A 21,973-nucleotide genomic window follows, 5' to 3' on the forward strand; every position below is an offset into this window, starting at 1 on the left:
TCCATGGACAGACCAGTATTGCTAAAACACCAGCTTTATATTCATGGAAGGCAAAATGCAATGAAGATATGCGGGATGTGATCTGAACAACACTGAAATCAACATGAATCCTTCATTTTATACCAACGGATTAGGCCCTATACAGAACTGGGGAGAAGCCAGGAGCAGAACACAGAAATCAGAAATCTGCTTCTCCCTCGTTCTCAACTAGGCTGCAGAATCTCCTCTGCACAATACATTTTAAATGGTCCATCACGTTGCCATCTTTCAAGGAGGCAAAAATCCCTGCTTGTCTGGGCAAATGGTTGCTGTATCCGGGCAGTTGCTTCCATATCTACTGGCAAGCCTGTACTAAAACTGGGAAGGCTGGCTGGAAACTAGCCAGAGAGCAATCATTCTGGCCATAATAGATTGGGCCTGACTTACTTAAAAATCATGGTGTATACAGATCAAATTTCATTATAAACTAGGAAATGCATTACTCTGCCCTCTTTGGTGCACAGGAAAAGTTTTTCATTTGTGTCTTTGCTGTCTTCCAAAAAAGATCTGCTATTTCACTTTTCTACAAGTTATATCACTTATCCAAGACATTTCAACGTCATAAGAGTGTGACTGTATTTTCTCGTATTATTTCTCTTCACCTGAATTGGCCAGAGATTCGATATTGGAAAATATTGCTTTAAAAGTGAAAACTAAGAGCATATTCAAAAGTAAGACTTTGTTTTTTCATCATAACACTTAAAATCTGCAGGTATCCAGGCATCTAATGAGACAAGCCAGATTCATAAAATTATTCAACTGCATAATTGTAGTATCAAGGACTCAAGTCCTAAGGTAACAGTCCTGGAGAGCTCAACTGTTGTTTTGAAGATGCAATGAAGGCAAGGTAAGCCCTGAACTGCCACATCAAGGCAGTAACTCAAGAGACATGTATCTTTCTGTACAGCCACAGGCACCTTGCCTACCTCAGCAAAATGAAAGAAAAGAAAAAAGAAAAACATATATTTTTTAAAGAATGTAAAGTCACAAAAAGCTGGCACAGATGTAGTAAAGTGCAGATTTTGTATATATTAGTTGGGGAAGAAGTAGGGTTCACCGGATAATGTGCATCAAAAATACAGCCTGTCTTGTATATATTTAACTTCTGAAGAGCGTTATGCAGCTAATATTATCAATTATATTTTAAAAAGGTTTTTTTTTCCCCCTGACTCTAAACATTATTAAAGACTTGCTGGATTTTTTTATCAGTTCCTAAATTTAGAGCCCCTGTCCCAAACAGATAAAGCGCCTATCCATTAAGTATTTTTCTACTTCAAGCCTGTAGGCAGGACTATGAAGACTTTTAAAACATACGTCATTTTGTCTTACCAAGTTAATTGAAAAATTAGTGACTAATCAAAGTCAACTCCGAAATTGTTCCTGTGGGGTCCTCTTTAAAAATCTCCCATTGCTCCTCATACACAGAGGCTATTTTAATTTTCTTGATGACAGTAACAAAATGTGTTGCATTGCTTCTCGGTGGAAACAATCATAAGCCCTTTTTGCCGTTTTTCATTTAAATCAACTTTAGTTTTCTGAAATGGAACCAAGTTAAATCCTTATGTAGACAAACAAAATCAATGGGCAATCAGAAAAAAAAATCTGCTTTAGCTTAGTTTTATAGTTATGATTTGTAAAGTCTACTGTTTTAAAAGATACAACACTTGTTCTCTTTTCTGTTGTTGTGACAATACTGGTAACATTGGTAGAAATTCAGATTCAGTCTAAGGATTTCCTATTATATGTTGGTAAATTTAACCTTACTGCACTACATCTAGATCTATCAAAGACCTCTAAATAATGACAGTCACGATCAATGATTTATTATGCTAAGCTCTTTACAAGATGCTTTTTGATGCTGACATATAGAACAACAATATTGCATAAATAACAATCACTCTCCCTTTTTTTAAAACATTGTTTCCCTTTAGAACTAGTTAGAAAATATTTCTTACTCCCTGATGACTGGCACTATATATTGTTTATTAGCATACCCCTAGCATTATTCCTGATATGTGACTTTGTTCAAAAACAAAGAAACATAAACTTAATGGCTGGTCTTTTCTCTTGTTAGCACAGCAATGCAGAGTGCATGTCAAGAATTGTCGGCAAAATTATGACTGATGCACATAACGACAACACACACAAAGGTTAGGGTTTTTTTGAAGTCTAATGCCAAAAAATAAAGTCATTTGACAACAACAAAAAAATAATAATTTACTAGCACTTACTAGCCTCTTCAAAATGATCTGACATATTTGCAGAATCACACACAGAGGTTTTCTTTTTATCTTGAAGGGAAGAATGTTTTTGTGACTGCTGCTTGATCAAACACTACTTCTTTTTTCTTTCCAAACATATTCTAAAATGTTGACATCAACTTTTATTAGCTCAACACACACTCTTCTCAAAGCGTCTAAACTTGTGCATGGTTAAGTTTTTATTTTAAAAGCAAATTCAGTAAACTCCATTTACTCTTAGATTTGCAAATGATCAAACCCAGTCATTTTCACACCACGTTGAACAAAAACCACATACTTATTTCCATATGTTTCGCATTCTAAGGAAGTCCTTTTTCACTGCAAGTTACAACTTAGTCTCACAAGCATTGTCAGAACCACGGGACTCATAACTGCTCACAGGAGCTCCTGGGTCCTGACGTGCTTCATGGCTGGTCCCAATTCCCTACCAGGGGGAGACCCAAGGGGAGACCCAGCCCCTCCTTGCTCCGTTGTTCTCACAAAGGGGACACTTTGGGGAATAAGACAGAAAGGATCCCTGGGGCGTTGCAGCTCCATGTCCCTTGCCTGGATAGCTGGGGAAGAAGCCTTGCAGCACTTGCATAGCACAGCACAGAAGAAAAATTGGGCTGTGACTCAAGGAGGCATTTGAATCTCTTGGGTGTCTCCAGCCCTTTGCGATACAAGATGGCTCCACAGAGAAAGAAGAACAGGACTGTGACAGCCATCCTTGCCTTTTGCTTTGCTGCAGCTTTTTGCAGGGAGGAACACCACTGTCCGAGACACCTGTGCCAATGGAGGACATGGCAGGACAGAGCGGGCACCCAGGCCTTGCTGCTCTGGCTCCCAGCTCAGGGCATATCAGCTCCACACAATGATGAAGGGTGGCAGCTGAGGGCACTTACACCCTAACCTGCCACCACCGCATTTGCCAGAGGACACCTGTCAGCCTCCCTGTCATGCTCCTCAGAAGCATGACAACATTCTCATTCTCCCCACCAAACACAAAAACGAGCTGATGCACGTTACAGAGGAATTTCACACCAGCAAAGGTGGGCCACAGCAGGCGCTTACCAGTGCATTTCCATATGGACTCAGGCAGGACCATTATAGTACCTGGAGAAGCCGTACTGAGCTCCAAACTGTGCCTTGTTGCAAAATTTCCAAAGATTTGTTCCAGAGGAGAGCGACACATACATTATTAGATGGGATTAAGAAAGCAGTTTAACTTTTTCCTTTTATTTCTTATATTATTGTGCCCTCATCTTTTTATAAAAACGCTTCAATAAACAAGCCCACAATCCTTCACTTTGCCCCCCCCTTAAGAACGTAAGTGCCAATTTGTCTCCTACATGCTGCACATAAATCTGAGGCCCAAGTCATTCCTGGGGCCATTCAAAACTGTTATAAAAGAGTAACTGCTTGGACTAGGTGTCACACAAGAGCACTGGGCAATCTGGTTGCCTCTTGCATTCCTGTTCACTTCCATTCCTCTTTGCAGAACCAATTTAAAGCCTTCCAGCATGCAAAGCTTCTCTGTGACTACATTTAATGAGCTTTGGATTGGGCCTTCAATCCATACAGAGCATATGCATGTGTCTCTCTAACCTTTTGAATAATTAATGTCACCTAGACCTCTAATTATTGTCCTGATCCTCACTTGTCACTTCACAGTTTTCAGAATTTCATTTCTGTAAAGGTGCCTAAAGTGTCCATGTCATGTCAAATGAGGCTTTGCTGCTTTTGTAAACGACCCAAGAATACGGCCTTTCAATTGGTACTTCGATTCTGTGTCCAGAAATTTAGTAGCTTTTATAAACAAACTAAAACAACTCCACTAGAGGATTTACAGTTCTATTTAGAAGTGCTTCAGAAGTATGCAGAAGATCCCTCTGCGTAGCGTTCTGTGCCCTGTGACTCTCTGAGGTACCCATACATTCTTCTTTTTCTGTTCCCTAGCCTCATTACATTACTTGAAAATGAACTGCATATGCTGCTTACCTGCCTATGCTCCACCTCCTTGTCAAAGTCATTCAGAATTTTATGACCTGCCTATTTTGTTCTGACGTTTCCCCAGTTTTGTACTATTGGGGAATTTCATCCATCTGACTTCTTATGCTTTCTTCCAGACTACTGACATGCTGCATAAATTCAACAAAATTGGTGCAAATAATGATTCTTAAGGCTTTCCATTATTCACACTGCTCCAAACTAAACTGCTTCAATTCACAAGACTCCTATGCTTTCCATACCCAAGTTAGTGTTTCTTTTCTTTTTTAATCAAACAAAGTATCTCTCCCTATGCCATACTTATTCACCCAACAGATTAGTCTTTTGTGCTATACCATTTCAAAAGCTTTGCTAAAATCCTGGTAAATCATGTTTATAGGCTTCTCTGTCAGCACTTGTGGCTACTCTCTCAAAATACTCTTTATTGAAAATTTTAAGCATGGTCCTCCCTCTGTGAATCTTTGCCCTCTATCCTTCATTAAATCCATACTTTCTAGGTGTTCTTCTATCATGTCTTTGATTAGCCTTTCTCTCATGTTTCTCACTGTTTAAATCAAGCTCACAAACCAGTAATTTCATGCATAATCCTTACATCCCCTGTTAAATGTCTAGTAGCCTTTTCCCAGGCTGTTGTTACCGCTTCTTAAAAGACTGTAAATTTATCTGCTTAATGTTTCCTTTTATCTTCAGCTCCTTTCTCTGAGAAATTTGGGATGGATATTTTTCTGTGTCACTTTTTGTATACTATATTCCATTATATTACACCTAATCCATACTTCATTCTTCTCCATAGGGACAATATGCCACAAGCTCCACGACAAAGCATTTTTTCAACAGTATTGGTTTCCTTGATTGCATATACCATTTCTGGATCTCCTGTATACCTCTTTTAACCGAATACTTGTTCCCTATATGAAATAACAAAAAATAGGTCTTAGAGCTTCTAATGAACCCTGTCTATAGTCTCTCAGACTCACAGGCATCCTAGTTTATTCTATACTCATTTTGCACCTCTCTTGCATGCACTATCAAAAATGGCTTTGATGTGTAGCTGTTAATCTACCAATAACCTCCTGTTTACACCTAGGTACATTATTTACCCTTGTCACACCATAAAGGGGACTTTCAAGGCTCCTTCCCCTCAGTTTCAACACAGACCGAGGGTATGCATCAGTGACACAGCTGAGACAACCTGCTGCTGCCAAAAGAGAGTGATGCCACACTTCCCACATCCTCTAATTCCCCTTTCCTGGACCAATCATTCACTCACATTTTCCCTCACATTAAATCTGGGGCGGAGCTAATTCAACCTGTTACACTGACAGAAAGGTAACCTGACAAGAGAAAGTGAATAGCAACAAATCATAGGCAAAAACCAAGTTAAAACTTGCACACTAACTACAGCAACTTGCCAGTGCTAACACCTAGTGCTGCCAGCTGATTTTTTACATCGTTATTTTATTGAGTGTTAGCAGTGTGCTTGGCCCTGCATGAGGCACAAGAGCAACCACGGTCCCAGCTTATTTATCCATTTAGCCATTTTTCATCATAGCTCAGATTATTTTTGACAGTACCTTAATTGAGGATTTCTTTTCTATCTTCCTGGATGCTTATTTTGTCAACCTTAAGCTCTTAAAAAACTAAGCATATGTTAGCCAGTTTCACTGCATAGTTAGCTATTTATCTTGCTTATGGGGCACTGTCATCTTGCATTTTTTTTGAACTGACTAATTGCTAACTCTTCTCATTGCTCACACAACACCCTTTAATTAGTATTTCCTGATTGTTTTTAAAAACATGTTCACAATGATTTTATGAGGATTTTTCTGTTCTGCTTTTGATTAGCAGGGTGTTAAGTATAACAGGGTCTGAGTATACATGTCTAGAGAAAGAATACAATCAATCCCATAAGGTAAGCAAAACAAAAAATAGAGAAAAAAATCTTTTTTTTCTAATTTTTTTCATTATGATTACTTATTGAGTTAATACACAAAATGCATTTAGTCAGAAATACAAATGTTCATTCTAGCAGTCCTTCCTTCTCTACTCTGCTTGAAGTCTGGTCTGCTGTTCTGTCTTTCACCTTTACATACTGGATTCCGCACTTAATCGCGTCTGTCTTCAACGTCTCTTAGTTACAAACCTTTCCTTCCCCTGGCTGATGAAGCACATTAGCTTGCGATGTCTCACATCCCCACACAGAAAGAACCACATCTTGCAACATTTAAAAATTACATCTCTTCCCTTCGAGCTCTCTAATCCTTTAACTCTCTCTAGGTCTTTGAAACTCAGTACTGTACTGAAGTACCCATCAGAAAAGTGACTCTAAAACCTGCCAGCATGTGGCTGTATATTTATTTTCTCTCAATTACTTCATATCAAGTTTACATAGTTTATGAGTACAAACAGCTTTAAGTACCGTGATTTGATTTGGGAACTCAAAAACAAATATGCTTCTTTCTGTCTTTCTATCCTAGGGCCTGATCCTGGGTGAGGCTGAGCCTCTGAGCACTGCAAGTGTATGTGCTAAGCGGTGCTCAGGAACCTGGGCCTTACTGTGTCAGCAACTGAACTTTCTGTCCGCTTCCACACCTCTTTCCGTCTCCTTACATTGTACTTAAAATCAAAGGCTGCCAACCTGAGACCCTCTGAAGCCAGAGAGCTGCTAACCCATCACGAGGCATCCTAACATTCAGCATCACAGTATCAGAGCAGCTGTATGGCTATGGGCATTAAGGAGAAGCTACGGTCAAGATTGCGCTGATAATTTGGCAGATGACGCGGCATCAAAGCACAGGCAGTAGAGCATGACTTGGCAGGTCTGAGATGCAAAAAGCTGATATTCTGAGTAAGCTGATAGACTTCTTTTCTTTTTAAAGTTGCTTTTTTTCCTTTGTTTTAAAAAAGGCATACTGAGACAGACTGTCATTCAATAAAGCCACTACTTTCTTCACCAACAATCAGCAACAGATGTAGCCCAATAAAATTAATAGTTTGCAAGTACGCACAAGAGAATACTCTTTTGTCTCTTTTCTCCATCACAAATTTTGTAAAAGCTTTCTGGATTTTAACAGAAAGGGAAAATAGGGGGCTTTTTATATACCTTATTTTGTTTGACTTAAACACTAAAACCACTCTTCTCCCACACTATGCAAAATTAACGCTAATTAATTTCACTTTCCCAAGTTTGACTCAGGACCCTCCCCCTGCCCTTAACTGTGCACTTGCAACTCAACCTTTATTCCTGCAGAATTCTGGGCTATTACTTACCAAGATAATTTAATCCTACAGAATAGAACTTGTGCTCAAAAATATGCAACATTAATATTAATGTACAAACAGAAATATATTACTCATACATAATATATAAGAAATTAATTTTCATTGAAGTATCAGGAGAAGGATTAAACCCCTCAGATCCTTCTCATGCAATTAGCTCTGCACTTGGGGAAGTCAATGGGACTTCACAAATGAAAGCTTCACATGATAACACTGGCAAGACGGGGGTTTTACAAAGGCTTGCCTACACTATGAAATATGCCACGAATAGAGTTCTACAATCATACTGCTGTAATTACAGTACTACCCTGTACGGATACTCTCAGGCCACATCAACGTTAACGAATACACTGGTAGCATCTGAGCTGGCACACAGCTGCTGACACTGCAATGATGCTTGACTGTGTGCCCAGTTAGAAAAACCTCCGCTGGGGCAGCGCAGCTGCCCAAGGAAGTGGTGTACCAGCAAAACAAGCATTCGCTGAGCCAGTCTTCAACGCTAGCCACAATGATTTGTGTCTAGCCATTTTTTCCTGTGAAGAAATACTTGCTTTCCTCTAAGGCAATTAAGGGAACTTCCCAGAATTCCCGCTGTCCCATTTCATAACCTTTTACTTTCACATTACTTCTTAAAATTCCAGCAGTTCCTCTTAGGCACATCCTGTAATAAGCTCGTTTCTTTTTGCATGGGGCTGCAGTCTACCATTTTCCTATCAGAAAAAAAGAGATTGCAGAATTTGTTTCAGAAGCAGAATGTCATACTTCAGGTTTGCAGGACTTCAACCACCATTGTGTAGACTACTAGCTGTGAAGTAGGGAATGTAAGAAAACTGAGGAGCTACGGTTAAGACGGACAGTTCAGGAAAATCATCAGGTGATGCAGACAGTCCCTGACTACGCCTGTGAAAGAAGCACCAAGCAGCCAAACAGTATCAGTTGCAAGTTGGCCACTGTCAGTGACAGTTGCAAGGTTTTCATACGCGAACAGCCATGTTCCCAGAGTTTGGCACTGAACCCATTCCAGCCGTCAGAGCAGAAACCAAAAAGAAGACTGTTGAAGCAGTGGGAAAACAAGCATGAAAGGAAATCTGGAAGCTTGGAGTCTCAGATCGCTCTTTGCAGGTGAGCCACCCCTTTTCCTATCAGAAAATGTAGAGAGGAAGAGGTGGCCTTCTAGATATGAAAAGCCATTAGGTGTGCCTTTTAGCACAGAATATTGATGATAGGTAAGAAACAGAGGATTTCCATCCCACACAGGATACCAAAACTGTGGAAGCATCATCGAAGGGGACAAACCTCCCATCTTGTTTTGAGTACACAAGCAGCAAGCAACTTTTAAATGGCTGTGTTTGTAAGTGGCTGTATTTTTAAGCCACTCTCCAGAGGCATTTCACAGGCATTACAAATGATCGATGAATACATGTGAGGTTTTAATCTTCAGAAATTCGGGTCTCTTATAAAAACTGCAGGCAGGGGCTATTTTTCCAAGATTTGCACATTATTACTGGTAGGACTGTATTGAGATGCTCAGTATCAGGAGAGGCTCCACCTTTTTATTCCCTGACTTATGAAGCCATATACTAGCAACAAAGGTTTAACTACCACAGAAGAGCAGGATAACATCAACATATACCTGGTAGGTAGGCCCAAAGGATGGTGGAAACCACAGAATCACAGAATTGTTAAGGTTGATCTCTGGGGGTCACCTGGTCCAGCCCCCCTGCTCAAGCAGGGCCACCTAGAACCGTCTGGCCAGGACGATGGTTTGCGATTATCTCAAAGGATAAACAACCTCTCTGGGCAACCTGTGACAGTGCTCAGTCACCCTCACAGTAAAAACGTTTCCTGATGTTCAGAGGGAACCTCCTGTGTTTTGGTTTGTACCCACTGCCCTTTGTCCTGAAATGCCCATGGCGAGGACGGATGTTAGCAGTAGACACATTTCTGCTGTCATATCTACAGGTTGTACCTTATACAATAAATTGTATATACAATGGAATAAATAAAAGATGGGTTTTGCAGGAGGAAAAAGGATCTGATGGTTTTAAACAATCAGGCATAAGATCAACTACCAGCCATCACAGAGCTATGGGAGGTCAAAGAAGAGGACTCTTTAACAAGATGCTATATATCAGGTGGTTCATTTATGTTCATTTTGTACAACTTCGTGAAACAAGCAGTACTGGGGCTACATATCTATTTTAAATTAACGGTTAGCCCATTTTATTTCCCTGATGACAGAGTAACAAATTTGGGTATTATGAGACAAATAATACACACATTACATATAACAACTTTATTAAGTAGTGATAAAAAACACTTCTCAAAACATTTACAGTCACTTAAGCCGTTGGTCTGTGAGCACCACAAAGAACAGATCCTGTTATTTTATAGCTTCATTTCTTGTGACTGATTGAATTTTGCATAAAAACCAGGTATGAACTTCACTTAAAGCCATCTTCCTGCTTTGGATCTCTAAAAGACCTCTTTCCTGTCTGGATCCTATCACCTGCTGAGTCACCTCTCTTCCCAAACGTTGTAAAAACTTTATAGGCTTTGAGATTCCTATTCATCTATGAACTTTTTCTTGAAACTGGCCAAGAGTTACCCAAAGTAAGAGGGGGAAGAGAAAGAACTCTCTAGAGGTATGCAAACCATCAGACAAAAAGAGGCACCCCATGCTTTCCCATGTCTTGTTCCTGAAGACAATCAGGCTAGAAAACCAGGAGAAATTTCTTGTTATTTCTACCCAGTTCTGAGGTCAGAATACAAATACTTATCACTGTTTTGATTTTCCACTGGCGCTGTGCAGAAGGGCTATTGTGGCATGTTACCCTGGTCACTTGGCCAGCAGATACACGTACAGGGAAAGCCCCAAGAGGACAGTGGGCTGCACAGCTGACCTGTTGGAGTATACATCTCAGGATGTTTTATCTCGTAAAGCTTTGTTGAATCTACATTCGCCCTCTCAAGAGATGCTTACGGTCTTCATCCACATTCCTGTGTCCCTCTCCAGTTCTTCTGCCTTTCTTCAAGCAGGCATTCCCCCGACTGCATTGTTTCATAGAAATCTTGGTTTGGTGCACTTGAAAACTTTGGAGAACATGTTATCCTTTCTTCCTCTCATGCAAAGTTTTCCACAGGTGTGAAGAAGGTTCATCTCCAAATTCCCCATCCGACGCCTCTGACAAATGACAAGACAGACAAACCGTGTTAGCTTTTAATGATCAGTGGACAGGAAACTAAGAAAACTTACTACAATTAACCCTCTTATGTCTGTTCAGCAGCTTCCAGCCAACAGATGGGGATTTCACAGACTGATTTCATGGTGTGTGTGAAAAGGCGGGAAGTTTGTTGCTTAACTTTGGTAGGATTTACAGCAACAAGATAATAAATAACAGCAACCTTGTTAAATTCAGAGAGGACTCTGTCTGATAGCTCGCTACTGAAAGTGTAAAGACAAAGCGAAGAGAAATGCTTAAGCCTGTATCTTGTCAGCTACTCCATGGCAGCAGTACTACCAGAAATTAGAGCATAGTGTAATGTGAAGGTGGCCTACTCTGGCAAGAAAAAATGGGTAGTCCTTCCTAAAATAATATATGGTCACATCTTAAATAATATTTTCCTGAAAACAATGTAAAAACGATTCAAAAAGACAAAAAGGGTATTTTTAGTGAGCTCACTCTGAAACTTGACACGCAGAAAATATGTTTGCCACAGATTAGTTCCTCAAACTATTTCAAAGCCAAATCTTTGTGCCAGCAACAAACCTTCTTTACCTTTCTCTGTCCCTGGATCCAAAATCCAGCATGAAAATCACTTGTTCTGGGCCTGGATTCACTGACAGGAAACCCAAGGCACTACTCCTTATGTTTACATTACAAGTTTATGTGCTTATTCATAAAAATCCTGTAGTCAGAATGAACAGCTTGGATGGCTGGTGAGGAGGATTATTTTAATTTCTTTATGTATTTCAATTAAATGCATGAGTATTGATTTCAGTGCATTTTTTTCAGTTAAAAGCACAGTGATTTATGTTGCTAAAATGCTATTGCCTGCCCTGCCAAAAGCATGCATCTGGGAACATTTCTGGGTTGCTCACAGTCTTTTCTCTCTTCTTTCCGCCTCTGACTGCCAGTGCATGCTGTTGAAACAAACCAGCTACTTCAAAAGGCAGTTCCTGTTTTCTGTCTTTGTGAGTCTGGCAGTGTTTTGAGAAGGGGGGAGGCACAGTAAGAGAAGGTAGATTCAGAGCCCATGAATAAAAAGAAAAAAATTTAATGATAAAACAGTACACCTACCTGAGCTCCATTCTTTCTCCCAGGGTGATACCATTTCTGGATTCATCTGAGGTCGGATAAGTTGAGTTTCAAGGAGCCACCAGCTCTCCGCAGCATCCGAATTTTGCGACCCCGTCTCCACAAGCTCGTTGTCAGCCTGCACTTTCATGGCTCCTTCAGAATGGTGCTGTGATGTGCCCAGCGTCCCCTGCTGTGACATGCCCATCCTGGCATACAGCTCTGCACAACCACAACAGGACAGAAGAGCAGCCCCAGATTCACAGCCCCAGCTGTTCTTCAGCTGGTGTGATGGTTGCTAGCTCTCTCCTTTGTCCAGCACTTGATATTCTCTGCCATAGTGAGTTTCTACAAGTCTTTTGCAACACCTAAATAAGCATCTTTATTCTTGCAGTAATTTTGCAGTGTACTTGCACTGCTCCTTCTCTTCTCAGGACCAGAAAACCCAGAGTGTTCCTGTATTATTAATGAAGGACTGTCTGCATTGCCACAGGTAATACAGTATTCACAAGAGCTTCACATTCATGGAACAAAGTGATACATAACTTAAGCTACTTACAGAAGCAATTACACTTGCTGAGCATCTACTATGGAAGTTACCAACAGGACCTCAAACTGAGCGTAGTTGCACATATGGATACACTAGCATAAGACAGGTTTTACCAGTAAACTGTTGGTGTAAGCTGGAGTCCATTCCCTCCTCCCCGGCCAGCTAAGCAATTAACAAGGTAACTATCATTGTACAGTTACGCTGGTATGTTTCTGCACGTACAGAAGTCGTGAAGCTTAAGAAGCGAGGGCACACCTTTGGCTGAGCCAGGAGTTCTCTCATTAGGCACATGACAGCATATTAAAGAGGAATAAGAGAAGCAAGGCCACACAGTTTTTCTTGAACACTGCTTTTCATTTTCCAAGTGTTTACAAAAAATATATAGCGATTAAGCATGGCAATACTTTTCAGGAACTATCAGTCTTATTTTCTGAATAAGGAAAATGAAGCAGAGATGATCAAGTTGATTTGTCCGAGTCAAGAAAGCAAATGCGTGACAGAAGAATGAATGATGTCTAGTTCCCTATTCACTATCATATCAGACCTTGTTCTCCACTTTTAGACATCAGCTATCACCAAGGAGATTGTTATCCTAGCCTAACAGTGTGCTTGCAATGATTCAAGGTCTTTACAAGAAATCTACAACCTGAATTCAGCATCTATTTAAGCTCAAAGGGTACAGATTTACCAATTTTAGACATCTTTCATTAGCTAGCTATCCACAATCTGCCCGTTTAAGTCTGTTTGATAGCTTATGGCTACTAGATTCAGCAGTATGATGGGCTTAATGAGTTCAGATCTGTTCCTTGAGTTGTGACTGATGACGAGCACTGCCCATCATTTCCCATCCCAACTGGAAGGTAACTTTCAGTGAAGATGATTCAGGTCCACATCTTTCACTCAGCAAGCAGGGTGAGCTCAGCAGGTGATAGCTCAGCTGATGACATTATACCATGTTAAAATAGTTGCACCCTATCACATTACCGAGCACAGGCTAAAACTGGAAGTTTTCTAGTTCAACTGTGAGAATACTCGGCAAAGAAGCCAGAAGTGACATTTTTAGTGTTATCTTTTATCTTAAAAAAATATTTTCTAGTACTCTTACCCTAGTAATCTATTACTAAGTAACAAAGGGTATCCAGCACTATTAATGGTCTGACAACTAGTCTCCATATTTTTCTTGCCTTAGGAATGAAATGTTCTTTATATAAAGGTTGAAATCTCAAAGCACATGATTCCCAATAATGCAAATGAAACCTTCACTCCTTAATATTATTATTTTTGTTGAAAATTTCCCCAAAATAGCATGTTTAAGTAGCCATCTTCAACATCCCATTCAATTCAAGAAGCATCCTTCCAGTGGAGTAGCAAAGCCACTGACTAATTTTAGAAATCCAATTTGTTTTTACTGGTTGTGTTACATGTTTATGTTTTCGTTTCCCTCAGCCTGGACATCCAATCTATAGTGTTAAACATTCGTGTATTACCACTTTCAATTTTGATTCTCATTGCCATAATACTTGCGTCATTACACTTTGAAACTAGTAATATCTGTTAGAAAAATAAATTATCTTTCAGGATTTTACAAACATAAATTTATGCTTTCCAGAACTACTAATGCTCCATCAGGAACTTGATAGCTTTGTACTTCCCATGAGAAAAGAATCTGAAAGTCTACGTTACTCATGTGGAGACTAGAACCATACACACTGAAAAGTCAGTTTACATGCTCTGAATGGGGGCAGGGGGCAAATGGCGATTTGAAAGCAGGCAAATGCTATTCATACTTCTTGCTGTAGTTTAAAAGGCTTTTTCATCTTAAATACATTTCTAAGAGAAAAATCAAAAAGAGTAAGAAGAGGAACATGATGCCAATCAGAAGGAGACATAAGAAGTCCGATTATACCTGATTCAAGCACAAGAAGATTCACTGATGACACTGAAGGTAACTGACCACAAAGGACCCCCAAATCTCTTTTTGTCTAGTTTACAAGCAAGAGGAAGATAAGTTGGTAACATCTTATCGCGGTAACTGTCTTACACACATGATACTGATTGTGCTTGAGGCAGCAGGAATTTCAGGGTTTGCTTTTCAGGAAATTCTGCTCCCCACCAAATCAAGGTTTGTGTTTCTGGAATTTCTTTTGCGTGTTCCATGTGCTATCGGCACACAGTAGGTTTGGTATTAAGTATAATAAATTCTATTTTACAAACCACTGACAGCAGAATAGAATTGGCTTTCAACATGACTGGGAGGACAGATTTCATGTAGTCTCCCAGGGAAAGATGACAGAAATAGAAACCAGGATAACTGATTCTATCAAAAACATTCAGCTGGTAATCTTGTGGGTTCCACGCAGCAGCAGTAGTACAGGACCATCAATGGCCTGCACCACACCTAATGCGAGCCATTCCTTTTCCCTCTTCTTTGAAAAGGTTTTCCTTAGATCTGCAGTTCTCTGTCTAACAACCTGCTCCTTCCATAAAGTCCACACCACATCCTATTCCTCAGGTGTCCCTGACCACCACCCAATGTGCAAACTTGAGATGCAGAAGTAATGAAAGCACAGGGCCCTTCCCTGGTGGAAGCATCCTGCCTGGTACTTCACCCTCATCTCCCAGCTCCTCTTTCCTCTTTGTGGCACTCCAGGCCCTGTGCTGCCTCGGTGGCCTTCTCCCAGCCTATCTCCAGTTATGTTCTCAGTAGCTCCACAAATACTTACCTCTTGGCCCACATATCCTTATGTATCTTCCCTCCTCCCTCTCTGCCTCCCTTTTGCCCTCTAGTTTGCATAACACTGTTGGATGACACACTGAGGGATTTCTAACCCAACAGATGGGCTCACAAACAGGGAATGAGGAAGGTGATGGAAGAGCAGCAGCTCCCTAGCCATATACATTCACAGCAATGGGTTGCACCATGCTTGCACCATTACAGGCTAAAAGCTTTCTTGAAACAAAAGCTATTATTTCTTATCATTTCTTTCTGCTGTGTTTTTAAGCTTCCTGATCCATATGGGGTCATTATGCAGGATACCATGTCTAAAATATTAACTCTAAGTCACTCCATTGATAACATTTCTGAAGATAAAACAGATTCCCTTCCCTCAGTACGTGACCCCTCTACCTTCCTGTATACAGGTGTTATTACTTGGTCACTGGTGACTGAGGAAGCAGATGAGATCTTTCAAGAGTTTGATATTTACTTTCTACGTTATGCTGCATGAATGGGATTTCAATCATCAGGCACTAGGTGTTTCACTGACATCAAAATGTTCATCAGGAACAGAAATAAAAACACAACAAGGAATTGCATCCAAAGGACTGATTTCCCAATTTACCTTAGGCTAGCGTTGCGCTTCTACTTAATCAAAATATGCTATGAGAGGGGAAAATGAATGTCTACAACACAATTTACAAAAACCCCGTCAATTTGTTGCTCACAAATATTTTTTAAAAATCCACCCCTTATGCCAGCATTTTGGCTCACTGCATTCTACTCCTCTGTCATTAATGCTCTCTGCCGTAAGCACAACTCCTAGCTGGGGATTCCAACACGTAAGGGAGCTAGGATAAGATTCCAGATCTCAGTTGTGCTGGCATGAAGATAGTCTCCTCAGTGATACAGAAGACAATATCCTAGGGAGACTGGAATTAGTCCTACTCCGCACAACTCAATCCAAGATGTAAGGCATATCAAGAAGCAAGTAATTACTAGCTAATGGCTACGGATGGAAATGTAACATGGTTCAGCCTAAGCATTTCATGACAAGTGACGAGACAGCTTGAAAAAGGGGGATTTTTTTCCAAAGGGATGGAAGGTGTCAAGAGCAAAGAAAAAAGGGTTACCTCTTCAGTTTGGGAGGGGCTGATTCTGGGCATTGGCGATACTTGTGGTGTTTTCAGCTGTGTACTGTTGCTGTCTGGAACAAGCTCTCTGTGGATTGACTGAATATGGTTTTGGAGTTCACTTTCTGATTCAAATTTAACATTGCAACTAGAACATCGAGTCTTCAGTCCCCCTGCCTTGCTTTTGTTCTCAATGGAACTCAAGTTCTCATTTTGGCCCATGCCTTGTCTGTTACTGCTTGAAGGGATGTTGACACTTGGACTACCACTTTTACTGAGATTAACACAGCTAGCACACAGACCATATGGCAGACCATTGATGTCAAGTTTCACTAAATCCTGTTTTGAGCGGAATTCCTTCAGGCAAGAAGCACACTTGTACAGTTTCTGGAGATGCTGTGTGCGCCCCGTGGACTGCACGGCAGAACCGTTTCCAGTTTTCTGCATGTGGAACGTGCCGTGGATTTTCAGTTCCAGCGTGGAGGTCACTGTCTGCATGCACACCACACAGCGGAACCCCGTCAAGGAGTTCCTCAAGTCAGGGTGCATTTGGCAATGCTCTAAAAATTCCTCCTCGCTCTGGAGGGGCATCTTGCAAATCCTGCAGTTTCCAGTGTCCAGGCTCTTACTATGTGTAACCTTATGTTCAGTAAGAGTCAGAAGAGACGGAAACCGCTCGCCACAGATTGGGCACATATAATGTTTCACTGGTCCCAAGTGTGTCTGCATGTGTTCTCGGAGCCCGTTTTCAGAGAAGAATGTTCGAGAACACACATTACACTTGTAATTCCCTTTAATGAGTTCAGCCTTTTTCTTCACTATGGCACTTTCTCCAGGTCGAATGTTGTGGTCTCGAAGCTGGTGATTTTGCAGGAGAGTCTCCATGGTATAAGCTGCCCCACAAATGTCACAGCCATACATAGGCTCAGATGTGTCCACATCTTCTTCGCTTCCATCGTGGCTGTTATGGGACTCCTGGCTATTTGTCAACAAGGTCTGGAGTTCCACTTCCTCTTTCTGAACCTGCTCAGATGCTCCATTTGTCCCACAGTTTGGAGTTTTTGTTTCAAAAACACAATGTTTTTCCCTTAAGTGCTTTTCCAGCAAGATGATGGCATGGAAAGCTTTGCTGCAGAACTTGCAGTTGTACTTCTTGCTGTGCGTAGTAATGTGACACTGCAGCTCCACCTCCGTACCAAAGGACTCTCCACAGAAGATGCACTTGTGTACTTTGCCTTGGTTCTCCAGGTGGTTGTGTTTAACATGAAGCTGTAGATCAGTCTCATTGCGGAAATCCCAGTTGCAAGACGTACATCTGTATACCTTCTTTTCATTGCTGTGCTTCACAGCCAAGTGTAGCTGAATGGAGACTTTGGAGTCAAAAACCTCTTGGCACAAGGTGCAGCGGAAGAACACAAATGTATGCATGTCCAGTAGGTGTTTCTGCAAGTCATCCACAGAAGTGAACTGCTTGTCACAGCTTTCACAGATGTAGTAGGTTGAAGTGATCATGAAATGAATGGTAACGTGCTTCAGCAGAGACTCCTGATTTGGAAATTCCTTGTTGCACTGAGGGCAGGTCAGTTTTGGCAGGACAGTGTCAAGATGTGTTTTTAAATGAGTCTGAAAACCGTCCAAGGAAGTATACTTAGCACCACACTGATTACAAATATATTCACCTGCAGGACGAGGAGGAGCACCTCCAACTGCCTGCATCATCTTTAAAGAGGTCTGCTCAATGGTTACAGGAGATAAGGGACTCATGGCTCTGGATTTTTTTCCATTGTGGATGTAATTCAGTGCCAAAGGAATGTTCTTATGGTTCTCCTTGATATGCTTATTCAGTTTCAGAACACTATTAAATATTGGAGAATTTGTACAGTAAGAACAAGAATACACTTCCACCACTGGATCTTTTGGGGTTCCAAGAACAGGGGAACCAAAACGGGAACTGCTAAGATCACAATGGACTTGTCTAATATGCTCTTCCAGAGAAGAATCTGTAAGAAATCCCATGTAGCAATGGGGACAAAAGAATGCATTACTGTCCTTAGCAGCAGGGTTGGCAAATCCATGAGAACATCGGATGTGTTCCTGAAGGGTGTTGAGGTCATTGAACACTTCAGAGCAGAAGTTGCACTGGTACACCATGGCAGGCATGGTAGAAACAATCAGTGCTGGGTCCGGAGCTTCGTGGACTTGCTTAAGATGTTCGTTCAGATTGTAGAGAGATGGCAATACCTCCAAACAATACTGACAGATATGAGCTTGTTCGGGTTTATCTAAATGCATAGTTTTCAGGTGTATCTGCAAAACAGCAAGGCTGGAAAATAACTGTTTGTTGCAATAAATGCAGCTATAGGTAACTTTTGCCTGTTTACTCGAAGGACCAGTGATATCTGGCACTTGCTGAGCTGCCCGCTTCCTTCCACGACCTTTTGGTATAGGGGGAGCCGTTTCCACCATTGTTGAACTATCCACCGAGAGATTCGAATCTGGAGTGGTGCTAGAGACTGAGGTGTAGCCCACAGTTACCAAAGATGGGCTGTTGCTGTGATTGCACGACTCCGGCTGCTGGTGACTGTCCATGTGGCTGTACAGCTCCTCCACAGTATGGAAGTTCTCAGAGCAAATGCTGCATGAATTATTCTTCTCACCATTATGAGCCTGCTCCATGTGATTCACCAGAGATGTTTCCTCTACAAAGAGTTCATGACAGTAAACACACTGAAGAGCAGACCGGTCTTCATTAGGAGAACACTCAGGGTGACATTCTGCAATGTGCTTCTGAAGATCTTCAGGAAAATCAAAGCCTTCTTCACACTGACTGCATTTTTGAGTGTCTTTCATTTTCCAGTCCTCCATCCGGGAAGCAGACTGAGAGCCATCTTTGTTCCTCTCGTGAACCTGCATGTGACCATGCAGTGAACTAGATGACAGGAATCCACGTCTACAAATGGCACACTTATATGGCTTGTTGGACGTATGAGTCTTTAAGTGAATTTTAAGATGATCGCTCCTTGAGAACGCTGCATCACACTCACTGCAGTGATACTTCTTGTCTCCAGTATGAAGCTTTATGTGGCGGTCCCTGCTGCGTTTGTGTTTGAAGAGGCGACTGCAATACGTGCATTTGAAAGGGAGCTTGTCACTGTGACTTTGCTCGTGGTGCTTTAAGTAGCTGAGGCGGCTGAACGATTTGTCACAAAACTGGCATGGATAGGGCAACCCTGGGCCTCCTTCCTCTTCACCAAAATCACAACCTTCTCCATGGCTGGGGGAAGTCTGGTCCTTGCTAGAAGGCGATGATGCTGGCCATGAGCAAGTGGGGTCATCCTCAACATCCACTCCATCTGAAATGAGAAAGACACATGCCCACAAGCTTAATCCCTACAGTTCAAAGGAGATAGCAAATGCATATGAACAATGCAGATCTGCTACTCCTAAGTAGTTAGAACACATTAAACTCAGACTAGGATATTTCTTACACCTGTATCCAACAGCTTCAAGACCACATTTATTTTTATCAGACTGTAAAACATTAAAAGTTATTAAATAGTTCTGTGCCTATATTACCTCTTTATTGCTTTTTTATCATTCTTTCTCAGTTGCAGGATATGTATTATACATTGACAACTTTATTAAAATGAAGATTTTAATATATTTAATGTTTCTTTTGTATCCACTGTAAAATGATTTGCAAATTATGTGAGCATCTGAAGAGTCAAAGGAAAGGAGAAAATATTACAGGAATGATTTAAAATTAATACAGTCGATCCACATGCCTAATATTTAGTGAAAAGATTTCCACTGCTTTGCCACATTTTTTCCCCCTTAAAGTTGGTCCTGAACACAGAAATCTTTTAGAGGCTATTACTGAGACAGACTTGGGTGTTACTCTAAACAATAATAGGAAAAATTACAGGGGAGGAACAGGACAACAGCATAAACAGTGATGTTTTCTCTAATAAAGTGCAACCAGATTTCTCCAATAATGATACAATTCAGTTACTGAAAGCTGGCAGCTGGATCATTAAGCGTTCAAAACAAACCAACAAACCAACAGCCAGGATGAAGGAAAATGAGAAAGTTTAAAAAGGGTCAGTTGTGCACAGCATTTTTTTTTTCCTTTTTAAGTTCAAGAGGTTGCCCACCATTTCTTCCTTTTTGTAAAGGCCTCAGCCAGCTGAACTTCCTCAGCTCAGCAGAACCTGCACTGTGAGGTGATCACAGACAAAGCAACTTGTAAAAAACTGGAAACAGGAAAAATGACAAATGATTATGGTAAAAGCTGAAAGATTTACGAGTAACAAGGAAAAGACAAAACAGAAATTTTAGCCAGATAACAAACTGAACTAGTTATCCATGACACTACCTCATCTCTAGACAGGGCAAGTTCTAGCTATTTTTTTCAACAGATGTGCTGTGCAGTTTTTGCACCTTTTGTTTTAAATGTAGATTACAACACTACAATGATCATACTTATCTTAACCTAAAACTTCTTTAAAAATATTAAAAGAATGCTTGAAAGACCACACTACATCAAATAATCCTTCTATTCCTTTCCAGGGGTGACGCTTAGGTTCTTTTTCCTTTTAAAATGAAAACCAACTGCAGTAATAGTACAGAAACAGACAGGATAAAGCTCTTGAAAAATACCTTTATTAAGGTTTTCTTGCAAAGCAGTAAGTTTCTTAATATCTTCAGCCTTCTCTCAAGAAATTTACTACACCAACATAAAAGTTAGAGCTGGCCTACATTATGTAAACAAATTCCAAGCCTGCTTTCTTTAAGGTAACAAGATTTTACTAGATTATCAACCTCTTGCTTATCCACAGGAAACAGATGAGGATTCATTCCTTTCCTGCATCTAGAAACTGATGACAACGCCATCTCACTATCAATGCCAGATGGCAACCATCTAACTCTGAGAAAACAACCAAACACCATTGCTGGATGCCTGCCCATTGACACAATGCTTTTCAGGATAAGTTGGAAACTGCACGGGTTTTTATCCTCTTGTTTACCTCTTGAAGAGGAGGGTCTCAGAAATTGCACACACCTCTCACAAACACACACAAATACGTATATCTGTATATACCTACCTGTGAATCTGGACTAATGGTACATATTTAACAAAACCAAACCCTAGCCCAAGTACCATGTGTCTGAACTGAAAACAAAGGTGTTTGGTTTTTTAAAATAAAAAGTGAAAAATAAAAATCCTCCCTTCCAGCAAAAGCACTATCATCTGCTAAAATGCTTCCCAATGTACTGAAGCAAAGTTACTCATTGTCGTATGTACTAAATAGCACCAGCCAGGTGAGTTTTTAAGTTGGTACATATATGACTGCAATATTCACAGGAGACTTCTAATATAAATTTGTGTACTGCCTTTTCAACTCGCTAGGTTTGACTATAAAACTGGAAATGATCAAAACAGTGGATTTTTACAGCTGTTTACAGAAAAAGATGTTAATTTCTTCTACATTTTTAAATTTTATTTTAACTGAATATTTTCAGCCAGGTCTTTTAAGTGGAAAAACCTTTATCCTTTAAAAATCAAATATATTTCTGACATACAACCATTGCCGGCAGATAAACAGGAATTTATGTCAAGCAACCCAGTGAAGAAAAATAGTCTGTGTCTGCTTAGGCAACATATTTTGTAACCAAATTTAGTATTAAAATGTATATCCTATGCAGAA

The 21,973-nt window shown here is 40.6% G+C and overlaps 1 protein-coding gene across 1 annotated transcript in view; it reads right to left on the reverse strand.

The window, feature by feature from the left end:
- ZNF521 (zinc finger protein 521) overlaps positions 1-21,973 on the reverse strand; it is a 229,005-nt gene that overhangs the window by 119,571 nt on the left and 87,461 nt on the right. The window contains exon 5 of the mRNA XM_009886636.1: positions 16,266-19,618. Coding sequence (XP_009884938.1) covers positions 16,266-19,618 — 3,353 coding nt within the window. The remainder of the gene's footprint in view (positions 1-16,265; positions 19,619-21,973) is intronic.

The sequence above is a fragment of the Charadrius vociferus genome, unplaced genomic scaffold, assembly GCF_000708025.1.
Source record: "Charadrius vociferus isolate BGI_N301 unplaced genomic scaffold, ASM70802v2 scaffold45, whole genome shotgun sequence".
Lineage (NCBI taxonomy): Eukaryota > Metazoa > Chordata > Aves > Charadriiformes > Charadriidae > Charadrius > Charadrius vociferus.